This window comes from Miniopterus schreibersii (genome assembly GCF_964146895.1).
Source record: "Miniopterus schreibersii genome assembly, chromosome: 1".
Taxonomy (NCBI): Eukaryota; Metazoa; Chordata; class Mammalia; order Chiroptera; family Miniopteridae; genus Miniopterus; species Miniopterus schreibersii.
This window is the reverse complement of record NC_138101.1, coordinates 62930145-62944029: the sequence shown is the minus strand read 5'-3', so window position 1 is coordinate 62944029 and position 13885 is coordinate 62930145. Positions and strand designations below refer to the sequence as shown.

The 13885-nt window shown below is 36.8% G+C and overlaps 1 protein-coding gene across 2 annotated transcripts in view; it reads right to left on the bottom strand.

Moving 5' to 3' along the window:
• The window catches only part of NFKB1 (nuclear factor kappa B subunit 1), a 122316-nt gene that overhangs the window by 32623 nt on the left and 75808 nt on the right, over nt 1-13885 (bottom strand). For both annotated transcript variants that reach the window (XM_081116996.1, XM_081116997.1), the window contains exons 7-9: nt 4014-4177; nt 2123-2281; nt 658-762 (exon numbers count right to left, since the gene is read on the bottom strand). In XM_081116996.1, the coding sequence (XP_080973122.1) occupies nt 658-762; nt 2123-2281; nt 4014-4177 (428 nt within the window). The remainder of the gene's footprint in view (nt 1-657; nt 763-2122; nt 2282-4013; nt 4178-13885) is intronic.

Sequence of the window (13885 nt, the reverse complement as noted above, 5' to 3'; positions counted from 1 at the left end):
AAACTTTAGAGGAACAAGTGGGTCTTCCAGTAAATGAAGCCTCAAACATCTCTGGAGTCAAAAATGACAAAACTGAAGCTGTCTTACTTTGGGCACATCATGAGGAGGCAGGATTCTTTGGAAAAGACAATAATGCTGGGAAAAATAGAAGGCAGCAGGGAAAGAGAAAGGCCAGATATGAGATGTACTGACTCCATAAAGGAAGCCATAGGCATGAGTCTACCGGAGCTGAGCAGGGCTGCTGAGGACAGGACATTGTGGATGTCACTCATTCATAAGGTAGCTGGGAGTCACAGCAGACTCAATGGCTTGGCAGCAACACACACAAACATTATTTAGTGTGTGTGTGTGTGTGTGTGTGTATGTGTGTGAAGCATGGGATATTATTCATTTATCTTAGTTTAACTAATTTCAGATACCAAACTTTAAAGTATAAAAGCACTGAAATGTCACTGATTACCACCATGTTAGAATTTCTCTTAACTTCTGTTGACTATTTTAAAATGAATTAGCTCGGTTAAAAAAAAACAAAACAGATAAATTTGGAAGAGGTGAAATGTATGTATTTTAAAGGGATATTACTGGGTCCACTGCCAAAAAGCGACTCAAAGACACCTTCAAAATATTTCACATCTTGAGATCACAGCATATATTTACCTTTCTGAACCTTGTCACAGAGAAGATAAATCTCTTCCCCTCCAGTTACGCATCCAGCCGTCCTGTCCATTCGTACAATTTTCAAGTTGGACGCATTGGGGGCTTCTGTCCACAGAAGAAAAGCAAAAAACATCTGGTTTATCTTCTGCTGCAAAAGCCAATCTCTTATGAGGGACCCTGCCCTTAGCACACATTAACCAAGAGAAAGTTTAAATAGATGCTTTCACTTATATTGTTTTAACAAGGATAAAAATAAAACAAAAATGTCTTCTGAAGTCCTCTGAGCACTCTTGGGCATGGGTCATTTATTACCACCAAAAATAGATGAGGCAGACAGGAGCAATCTCTGTTTCTCCTACTAACACAGTAAGAGAGACTGATACAGAAAGAAAGATCTCTTCTGATGTTCTGGGAGGTACCAAACCAAAGGGTTGGTGGAATTTCAATTAGGTCAAGACTTAAGCCCAAGCTTATTTCCATGATACTGATATAACATTTACAAGAGTCCTAGAAATTTAGGAGAAGCACAATTCTCTTAAACTATTTACTAATTTTTATTCTACATAAAAGAAAAAAATGGAGATGTTATATTTCTTTTCCCCAAACCAAATTAGAATTTTTGTGTGGTTAGGGGCAAAAGTTTTCTGTGGTAATAGTATAAAGCTTCCCTTTTCCCCCCCAACAGCTGCATTTTAAAGTGATCTTTGCTATATCGACATCATTTTATAACTCTTTCACTTCCTTTCAAACTTGTTTAAATTAGAGCAATCAGCTAGTTGTTGTACTTGGAGCTTGGAGTTTCCTACTTAGACCAAACTCTATCAACTGTCAATTAGCCTACATAGTACACTTGCAGGCTTTCTGGAAATATCTGTTTAATAAATCTCACACATACCAAAACTTTTACTACACACATTTGCATGGCAGATTTGAAAACCATTGTAAAACTCTTTAAAAATTCTAGGAAGCAAAGACTAAAATAGAATTTTGAAGCTACATATTATCTATGCTGCTCATTTGGTTAACGTGAAGTTTCTATCTTGATAAAGCTGTAACCTGTGAGAATGAAGGTGGATAAGAATAATAGTTGTCTTTTATTAACTTCTGTTCAGACTCCCTATGGAAAATACTGAGATACTTTTCTCATCTAAGAGCACCGTCATTGTATTCTCATAGCAAGGCCTTTGTAAAGAGTAAGAGATTTGGTATCACATGTAAAAGACTAAAGTGCACATCTGAGGAAAGAGAACTACATTTAGCACCTTATAACATTTCACTTTTAATCTGGACGTCAACTTTTTATATTAGATTTTAGTATTCCCATTTTGTAGATGATAGACACGAGGCTCCAAGTGATTAATTACTTGCCCCAGGACTCAGAGCTAGTAAGTAACTGCCAGGGCAGGCTGCAAGTCTGTTCTTGACATTACACAGAGCTGCCTCCCATTAGAAATCAAGCACTCACTGCTGTCGTAGATGGCGTCTGATACCACGGGTTCCAGGCGCCTGGTGAAGCTACCGGTGCTGTCTGGAAGGAAAGCTGTAAACATGAGCCGCACCACGCTGAGGTCCATCTCCTTTGTCTGCTGCAGAGCTGCCTGGCGGATGATCTCCTTTTCCCGATCTAGGATCATACAGCACAGGGCAAGAGTAAAGCGTGAACATTTTAGATAGGATGCTTTTATAAAGCCCAAATAACATAAGCTTGCAATAAAAATTGTTCTTTAGTTCTTCATGTTGCTAATAAAAATTTAAAATGTATCCCATTTATACCATCCCAAATTAAAGCCATACAAAGAAGACCTACATTTCTTCTAGGCTACAGTAAGAGCTGTCCTCCATGTAGCAAAATGCCTCTCTCCCTTCCTGTCTCTCCCTGAACTCTCCCTTTCTCCGTACAGTAAGAGTTGAAGATACAACGTGATGGAATGGAATGGAATAAGCCAACCGTGCATCACTTGTACTGTGATATGTGAAAATAAAGTATTCAAAAGCTCTTTGAGCACAGAGACTCTGTTCATTCCACAGTGTCTAGCACCCTCCATGGCACACAGTAGGTACTCAGAAAGTACTTTTGAAGAAACTGAATGACTCAGCTGCATTTGGCTCTTTCCTTCCCTACTGATGGAGCTTTCATGCTGATAGATACAACTGTAATTGCCTTATATCATAAAAGGTGATAATTCAGGTGATAAGTACTGTCCAAGAGCTACAGATGAAGTGATATGGAATTGTAAAAGAGGGGAGAACCCAGAGGCTTTGAGGCAGAAGAGACATTTGCTCTAAATCTTGAAGGGATGGTAGAACTTGCGCTTATGAAGAGGGTGAAGAAGGGCATTCCATGAAGAGGGGAGGGCAAGTACAGAAAGAATGTGCCAAGGTGAGATGTGAGAAACCATGGTGCCTCCATGGAGTAGTACAGTTTGACACGAAGGGACACGGTGGGAAACAGAGTTGGGAATGCAGACTGGGGCCAGCTCTTGAAAGGCCTAAGATGCCAGCTTCCCGAATTTGGATTTTGTAGGCAATGGGGAGACACTAAGTAGTAGTGAAATGTAGGCCTTAGTAAGATCCAACTGGTCATAGGGTGTAAACTGGATTAGAAGTGGGGAGGGGCTGAGGCAGAGCCACAAAAGTGGAGTGAGGAGTGGAGCACCAGAGAGAGACCAGCACAGCTGGACCACTAGCTGGACCTGCAGCACAGGGCAGAGGAGGAGTCAAAGATGGTGAGAAGGTTTAGAGTCCGGATGTCAGACGATGGAACATGTTTAATGGAAAACGATGATTGATATTTGGATCGCCTGAATGTGGTGCTGACAGGATGGCCAGACTAAAGGAAAACATATAAAAGCAGAAATGGCAGGATAACATAAAATCATAGCATTTTTACGACAAAGACAAAGTTTATAATGTGCCTGAAGAGCCCAAGGGAAGAAAGATTCCTTGTAAGAAGGTGAACTGGGGGAGATATAACAGAAGGGTTGTTTTTGAACTAAGTCTTGAATTATGAATTGGCTTTGACAGGTTGAAAAGGGAAAGGTGGGCTGTTTTAAGTAGAGAAATATACATACAAAGGTATGGAGAAGTATGAGGTGTTCAGGGGGCAGTGGTGGGTACAGGGTGGGACTGAGGATGAGGCTAGAAAGGTGGCTGGGGCCGGACTGTGAGGTAGAGAACTTATTTTAGAGGTAGCAGGATGGCATCAAAGGTCTCTGAGCAGGAAAAGAGTGGGAGCAGCCTGGGGTACAGGCTGGGAGAAAGAGAAATCTGAGGCATACCGGTAAGTACACAGTCTACACATGAGAAAATGAAAGCCTGACCTCTCAGAAAAGCAAGGATGGGAGAGTGACCCTCACCTGTGAGCTGCCGGTCTCCTCCACCTTCTGCTTGTAAATAGTCAAGATCAGGATGCACCAAAAGTCCGGGATTATAGCCCCTTATACATGCCTCTGTCATTCGTGCTTCCAGTGTTTCAAATACTTTTTTCTTTGTCACATGAAGTATACCCAGGTTTGCAAAGCTGGAGAAAAAAACAACAGCAATAATAATAAAAAAAAGTTAGACAGTCAGTGACTACAGTGTATGGTTTCACTTGGGCAAAGAGAATTAAAAAACAACCCCCCCCCCCCCCCCAGGTCCTCAATCGCTGGGGCCCACACTGTAATCAAACACATTACTATTTCTGCAGTGAAACATATAAAGTAGACTCACCAAATGCAAAAATAAAGATTATAACCAGCTGCACATGAGGGCAGGTTGAGTTTTGCCACCAAATGGGTATGTGGTAAACTTAGCAAAATCTTTTGGTTTTCAGAGCTTATTAGACTTTCAAATTATGAAGATGGGGGTAGCTTTACATGGACTCATTTTAAAGTATTTTCTAGGGAAGTTGTATAAAGATATTTTAATTCCAAATATAGTACTAACTGTTCTAGTTTTTTCTCAGAATAAGAGGAATATTTTATTTTGAAGGTTTTTTTCCTTTTTTTTTTTTTTTCTCTTTTGGATTATCCTTGGGTTTCTGGATGAAATTTAAAGTCTAAGTCCTGTTTGGGTTCCCCCTTCCCAGAATTCTATCTCCTCCTGGGATATCTATAAGGTTGCAATTATTTATTACTACTAGAATGTTTTCTAATTCTACATGGACTCACGCCTGAAGGTATGCCTGTAATCAGAGATGGAGAACATTTTATCTTGTGAAGGCTTTATACCTATAGAACAAAATATGTTAATAAGCTAAACAAAGCAATTTAAGGGATTTAAGAAAATATATAAAATGCTTCAACCATTTATTTTTTTAAAATAAAGTATGTGAAACAAAGACACATATTTAATAAATTTAATACAACAAACAAACAAACAAAAAAGCACTTTACCAAGGAGACTCATTCATTTAACAAATATTTATTCTGCTCCTTATCAGTGCCAGGCAGTGTCCTACTGTTCCTGTCTAGTTTTATAGAACTTATATGCTAGTGCAACGGCAGAGAGAAAATGACACAAGTTTTACAGTATAATTTAGAAGATAGTAAGTGTTACCAAGAAAAATAGGGTAAGCATGGGAAATAGAAGAGGTAGCAGACGGGTGACACTTTAAAGCAGGAAGAGGCCAGAAAAGGCCTCATTGAAAAGGTGAAAACTAAGAAAAGACTTGCAGGGAGTGAGGGGAAAGATGTGGATACGTGGAAGCGCATTCAAGGCGGCAGGAACAGCAGGTGTGAACACTCTGAGGTAGGGCCATGCCTGGTGTCTTCTAAAGATGACAACAGCAAGGAGGCCCCGGTGGCTGGAGGAAGATGAAGAGCCAAGAATTCAATGAGGTAAGTGGTGGCACAGAGCCTTGTATGCTTCTGTAAGGACTTCCGTTTTACTCTGGCTTTCACCCAGAAAGGAAAAAAAAAAGACTAGTAGAGGAAAGACAGAAATATTATGACAACTGGATTGAATGAAAGAAGGAATATAATAATGTGGGGAGACCAGATAAACTATGGAAAGAAAACATAAGACTGAAGGCAGAATGAGATGAGCCCTCCTGCAGAGGCCCACAGAGAGAACGAGACACGTGTCCAGACAGTGATGGAAAACAGTGGGGTAGCTGAGACACACAGAGAGAAGAAAATATACTATGAGAATTTAAGCTCCTTGAGGGCAGAGATCTCCAGTCCCTAGAATACAGAGTATCTAATAAATACCTGCTGAATCAGTGAATACATGAATTAACACAGCACAGAAAAATATGCAACACTGCATACCAATAGGCATGGAGGCATAGGCAAGTTTTCAGAAACCAAAACTCCATCTTGGGGTCTTTTAGGACTTATTTCTATAAGGAACATTCACGACTATGGGAAAACGAGCTACTCTCCCATGTAAAACGGCAGTGACAAACATCTCTGTGGCACTTTACGCTTTATCACCTATAAAGTACTTTTCATGTATATTATTTAATTTAATTTAATCCCTGTGAAAAAGGCAACATCCTTATTATTCATTATGTGACTCGTGAATTTACTCTGGTAATAAATGAAACAACATAGAAGTCAGTCTTCTGCTTCAAGTAATGGAGGATCAGAGACCAGATTGAACCTTTTACCTTAAACAATAAAAAACACATGAAAATATTGTTTTCAGACACTGGACTATAGGCAGCACAGGACAGAGATTCTTAAGAAAAGGGAAACAGATACAATGAATCCTACAGTTATGCTGGCTTACTGCTTAGAGTTTCTAGGCTGCAGCACAGGAAGGGGGAACCCAGACAGAGCGATCTTCCTGAGTTGAGACAGTTAAAAATTTGAGGAGGTTGCCTGGCTGGTGTGGCTCAGTGGTTGAGAGCTGACTCATGAACCAGGCGGTCACGGTTCGATTCCAGGTCAGGGCACGTGCCCAGGCTGCGGCCTCGATCCCCAGTAGGGGGCGAGCAGGTGGAAGCAGATTGAGGATTCTCTCTCATCACTGATGTTTCTATCTTCCTCTCCCTCTCCCTTCCTCTCTCTGAAATCAATAAAAACATATTTTTAAAAAATGTGAGGAGGCCAAGGAGGCTAGAATTCACAAGCAGAACACCACAGAGAAAAGAACCACATACAGAGAGATGCTCATAGATACACACGGGTTCCACCTTGTGTGTTCAGCTGAGTACTATCAGGGCATGTATGTGAGGAAATGACCCAAAGCTGGGAAAAGAACCACCAGAAAGGAGCAGGCAAACAATTCTTGGAGGACACACAGGGCTGGAATAGTTTAAGGAATCTTGAAATACATAAATCATCAGGATGAATATTCAGAAATGCCTTGCTAGTGGTTTCAAATTAACCCTAGACTAAAGGCTGCTCTGGTTTCCCCAACAAAGCTTAAAAGTAAGTCTAGAAAGGATCAAACTGTTCTCAAATTTACTTTCATGTCAATGCTCAAAAATATTTAAAAGCATACCAAAAAAAATCCAGCATGCAACATCCAAAATTCAAAATGTCTGCCATCAACAAAAAATTAGCAGGCATGCAAAGAAGTAGGAAAATATAACTCATAATAAGAATAAAAATCAATTAACAGACACATATACAGAAATGAGAGCAAACACAGAATTTGTAAGCAAGTTCACTGAAATAGCTGTTACACATATGGTCCACATGGTTAAAGGTCAAGACAATAGAAAGCATTAGTATATTATGAAGAGACATGGAAGATATAAAAAAGACCTCAAACAAACCTGTAGAGATGAAAACTACAATGTCAGAGAAGAAAAATACACTAGATAAGAATAAGAACATATCCAGTACGACAGAAAAAAGATTAGTGAAACTGAACACACAGTAATAGAACTATCCAAAACGAAACAGGGAAAAAAAATGAAAAATACTGAACTGACAATGCGCTGTGGGACAATTTCAAACAGCCAAATATACATGTGACCGGTGTTCCAGAAATGAGAAAAAAGGGGAATGGAAAAAAATACTAAAAAAAAAATGGCTCAAAAGTTTTAAAATTTACCAGAGATCCATGAATTTTAATGAACCCTAAAGCATAAAATACATGAAGAAAACTACACTAAAGCCCTTTATAATAAAATTGCTTAAAACTAGTGATACAGATAAAATATGAAAAGTTAATAGAGAAAAGATGATACATTGTGTGGACAGGAACAAAAATAAGAATGAAGGGAGATTTCTTGTTGGAAACAAGGCAAGACAGAAACCCTAGAGCAGCATATATTAAGGACATGAAAGAAAAATACTGTCAACCTAGAATTCTATACTTCTCAAAAATGTTACTTTTGTTCATCTTTGATACGCAAAGATGAAATAAAGAGTTTAATGACGTACAACAACTCAAAGAATCTTTCAGCAGCAGACAAGTAATGCAAGAAAAATTAAAGGAAGGACTTCAGGCAGAAGAAAATGAAATCAGAAATCTTGACTATGAAACAGAATGAAGAGCAGTGCAAATGGTAAATATATAGGAAATATAATACATGTTTCCTTATTTAACAATTTTTTAAAAGATAATTGACTGTTTAAAGCAAAATAAAAACCAACATATTGTGTCATATATTTTACATCAACACGTGTTAAAATATATAGTATGTACTTACCTATGTATATATTTACATATATATTTATTTAACCCCATATGTGTACATATATCAATGTAGAATACATGACACAACAGCACAAAAGGCAAGAGAAAGGAAATGCAAATATACTGTTCAAAACTACAGTATAGGAAATATAGTCAATAATATTGTATTAATAGGTATGGTGTCAGATGGGTGCTAGACTTACCAGGCTGATCACTTCATAAGTTATGTAAATGTCTAATCACTATGTTGTACACGTGAACCTAATATAATATTGTATTTCAACTGTAATTGAAAAAATTATTAAAAATGAATATAAAATTTTTTAAAAAAGGATGGAAATTGATTTTGACAAAAAAGGAAGGTATACTGTTCACGTACTATACATGAAGAGGTATAATGTACTTAAAGTTAGACTATGTTAAGTTTAAGATGTATGCTATAAACTAAAACAAGTACTAAAAAATACAAAGAGGTATAAATCAAAAAGGGGATAAAACAAAAGATTAATCTAAAAGGCAGAGAAAGAAAAACAAAAACCAGATGTGACTCTCAGAAAACAGCAAGATGGTAAATTTAAACATAGCCATATCAGTAATCAGATTAAATGTAAATTACTTAAACACCCCAATTAAAAGGCAGAGTGTCAGGTGGAATAAAAAAGTAAGAACCAACTATATAAAATGCATTTTTATTTTGAACATGAAGACACAAATAGGCTAAAACTAAAAATGGGGAAAAAATGTTCCAAGTAAACATTAATAAAAAAAAAGCTAAACAGCTATATTAGTAACAGTTTAGGTGGATTTTAGAGCAAAGAATATTAGCTGGGATAAAAAAGGGTCACTTCATAATGAAAACGGAATCGATTCATTAAGAGGACATAAGAATCCTAAATGTTTATGTATCTAATAAGAGAGCTTCACAATATAAGCAGCAAAATCTTGTAGAACTGAAAGGAGAACTAGGTATATCTATAAATATAGTCAGAGATTTCAACACCCTCTCTCAATAATTGATAGGACAAGTAGAGAGAAAATTAGTAAGGCTATAGTAGACTTGAACAACACTATCAAACAACTTGACCCAATTGACATTTATGGAGCATTCATTCAACTTGATTAGGCTAATTGTTCTTTTTAAGGCCCAGAAACGTTTACCAAGACAGACCATACTCTGATACAGAAAATAAGTCTCAATAAACTTAAAAGGATTCAAATCATACCAAGTATTCTCTTACCACAGTGGCATTAAGTCAGATATCAGTAACTGAAGGATATCTAGATAGTAGTATATTTAAATCAAGATTGGCTATGTAATAACTGTTGAAACTGGGTGATGGGTACACTGGGAAACAAAGAATAGCTCAATTGTATTCTTTCTACTTTTTTATAGGTTTGAAAATTTTTATAATAAAATGTAATAAAAAACAAGAGCAGACACTATTATTAGTACATGCAATAGGAAAAAAATGTTAAATACATGGGATACAAAATGGCACAGCCACTTTGGAAAACACTGTGGCAGTTTCTTATCAACATAAATGTACCCTTAGCATGCATCCCTAAAATTCCTTTCAGTATTTACCCAAGCCCAAGAGAAACGAAAACTTATGTGCACATGAAAAGTGGTTTTGCAGTCAGACACTAGAAACAAACCAACTATTCTTCAACAGGTGGATGGATAAACAAACTGATACATCGATACAATGCAGTATTACTTAGTAACTTAGATGAAATAAACTACTGATATACACATCAATTTAGAGGAATCTCAAATGCATTGTGCAAAGTGAAAGAAGCCAGGTTGAAAAATGCTACATGTTGTATGATTCCATTTGCATGTCATTCTGGGAAGGCAAAGCTAGAGGGCTAGAAATCAGATCAGGGGTTGCTAGGGAGGAGGGGCTGACTCCAAAGGGGCACACAGGGATTTGGGGGGGTGATGGAACTGTTCTATACCTTGACAGTGGTGACTATATGAGTATTTGTCAGAAGTCATAGAACTGTTCACTTTAAAGGTGAATATTACAGTATTTAAATTATACGTCAATAAAACCTGGCAGAAATAAAAAAGAAAGGTTAACACAGCAAATAATAAGACTGAGCCTACAATCCTGTTTCTTACTCAAAATGCCGTGTTCTTCCTTCCACACCAGTGGTTTTCAAAGAGGAGTCTCTAGACCAGCAGCAACAGCATTACCTCAGAACTTATTAAAATGTAAATTTTTAGGCCCTAGCCCAAACCTACTGAATCAGAAACTCTGAGGGTGGGGCTGCTCAGCCATCTGTGTTTTAACAACTCTGGGAGATTCCCAATCACCCTAAAGGTTGAAAAACCCTGCTCTACACTATGCGAGACCAATGAGATCAGCATCTCCAGGAGTAGGGCTGGCATCATTATTTTTATAAAGTGACCAAAGGTGACTTTAATCAGCAGCCAGGTTTGAAATCCTCTGCACTGGGTCAGATGCTTCCAGCATCTTCATCACCTGGGGATTGCTGCTGCCCTCTGGGTAGGTTCGAATCCCCGTGTGATTGGGTTGGGATTCTAAAGTCGCCCCTCCACCTGCCCATTATTTCTCTCAGGATTCAGACACTGACTTCAGAGCTGGCACAAGATTTAAAAGCAGCCCACAAAATGTGTCTATAAAGTAATTTGCTCATGAAAATAATGGGTTGTTTGGCTTCTTACCATTGATTGCTGAGAATTCTTTATATATTATGGATATAAATCCTTTGTTGGGCATGTGATTTACAAATAGTTTCTTCCAGTGTAAAGCTTGTCTGTTCTTTGCCATTTTAACACTGTTCATAGTTTCTTTGGCCCACAAGAATTTTAAATTTATATATATACATATACATATATACATATACATATATATATATACATATATATATATACATATACATATATATACATATATATATATATATATATATATAAATAAAAGCAGCCTCTGACTCATATTCTAATTTGGAAGTTGGATATTTACAATCTCAGTCCATACTTTGTCTGTTCTTTCCTAACACTCCTTTTGTGTGTATTAAGGCTGACCCATATGAAATTGCCAATAATTGATTGTTTCCGGAAGCTCAAAACCAGCAATTTAATATGGTCTGCAATAGCTCCTAGAGGGAGGCCATGTTCTTCTTTTGCATTTTTAAAATATTTCTACTGCTTACCAGTTGGTATACACCATAAATTTTAGTTAAAAAAAAAAAAAAGACTTCACATCTTTCTAAATCAGGGTTGCCAGGAAACAAACAGAGGGTGTGGTGATTATTGGTGAGGATGGTGGCTTAAGGCAAAGTCAAATAAAAGTTTCCATTGCATGAAAATTTCAGAGAACTAAAATGCTGTTGAAACAAATTGTTGATATTCAAGGTCAAAAATATAATACCAACCTAAGTTTATTTTTATGAGGACTAGCACTAAAGGCTAACTAAATAAATGAATAAGAAATATAAAGACAAAATTAAAACTGCTAAAAAAATTAAAAGGGCAAATCTCTCAAGTTAAAACAATCAAACCCACAATCATGAATATTTCTTAATATAGATAAAATATATTTGAAAATAGAAACTAAATTTTATTGAGAGCCCAAAGAAAGGTAATTTTTCTGGTTTAATAATTTAAAGGTTATTTGTCTTCTCAGTTTCCATTTTTATGTAACTTTTTTGATGTGTTGGATCAGTGCCCTGCTTGTAAATCTATTCTAAGCTATATTATTGAAAACAGGTTGTCTTGGTTCCATTTCTAGTATTGACAAGTCTAAGGAATAATGCTGGCTATCTTCCTGAATTTCTCTATGTGCTCTTCTTACCTACAAGTTGGAACTAAATAATAATCGATGACATACCAGAAATACGTATGTGGCAAGTTTGCTCATGTTATTTCATAACGTTGGCTAATGTCAGTTCAGTCTAGAATTATGGAGATGTAAAAGGGCCTGGAGATGAATTCTGTAGCTCATCACATATTTTAGAAGGGAAGGAATTAAAGTCCTCAAGAAGTCATGCAAAATGTCCTTAGCCCTACTGGGGAGAGTGACAGAAATGGAAATAGAATTCTGGTTTCCAGAGTACTAACTAGCATGATATTTTTTCTACTAAAATGCAATAGGCTCTGACATTGGAAACTTAGAGAGAGAGAGGGAAATGAATCATGAAGGAAATACTATTTTAGAAAACATCATAAGCAGAAGTTTCTCACTTAAAAACTCAAATTATAAAGGGAGTGCCAATGTTTCATAGAATACTCTGAATGAGAAAGTCTACTGAGTCTATTGTAACTTTCAAGTGGCACCCTCTTGATTAAATTTCTCAGTGAAATTGTATAGAGTTAGGAAATCCCACAGAGCTATGACCAGACATCTTGATGATCAAATTTAGGAGCTTAGATGATCAAAATGTTTGTTGAATGAATGAATAAATGAATGAGTGAGTGAGTGAATGACTGAGTGCATTCTCCCAACTGCAAAAGAGCAAAGGATTTCCTCACTTGCCTTGGAAATAAGGAATTTACTTCGACTCTTGCTGTAGGTCCCTAACTAAATAACTATTAGTTACCTCTAGAATCCTGAAAGATTACTAAACTAAACCACAGAAACACCAAATTACAGACAACACACTGGAAGTTTTATAATAACAAATATTATTAGTAGGGAACTTCATCTATAATTTCCTCTAAAGGATATGATTACACACAGATTAAACAGGACCAAAGAGAACACACTTCAAACTGATGGCAGCCTATAGGAGTAAATCTGCAGAGACACTAGGAGATCAATTCGTCTGAAACTCTGACAATTACCCTGCCTCTCAAAGCTCTCATAGGTCAGTCAGGAACTGTGAGGCTATCCCAAAGCAGACAAGGGATCAACGGTGACACACAACAGGAAACAGGCCAGTCTTTCAAGAGGATGTTGAAACAAGTTTATATAAAGTACAGTTGAATTTTTCAAATCAATTTAAGCTTCTTCCTCCAATCTAGAGTCCCCCCCTTTTTTTTCTAACATCAAAAGAATCAGATTTTAGTGACTTAAAAGAAAGCTCTCTCTCTAGGTTTTTCACACTTGAATATTTTCACAGTCAAACAAAGAAATGCCTAGGAACATGAAAGCTCAACCTCCCCAATAACAACTAACTTGAAACCTGATCGGAATTCAAAACCTGAAATGCTACCATCAGCTTAATTACAGTTGATTTAAGCAATTCTTTTCTTTTGCGTGAATAGTCCAGATTAACTGGGATTATATCCTAAACTATTTAAACCAGTATTAGGAAACCTTGAAAGATATTTTCAAAAATTAAATAAAATCAATTACAATTTTCTTACTGCTTTTGGACTGAATTTATTTTTATAATACTTCATTTAAAATTGATTGATTGATCTGTCTGACGAGCCCTTAAATGAATATGTCACTTTGTATTTACATTTCAAGTCTAATTAATGCCAAAACAAATTTGCATCCCTTGACTTCTTACCTGTGCATACTTCCTAAGTAGCACAGAGCTGAAACAATATCTATCTATCTATCTATCTATCTATCCACTAAAAAGATATTTATCATGCTCAAAATGTTCACACTATAAATCCAGAGTCAATACTTCATTAAAAGAATCATCAAGAGTATAAAACCATTCATAG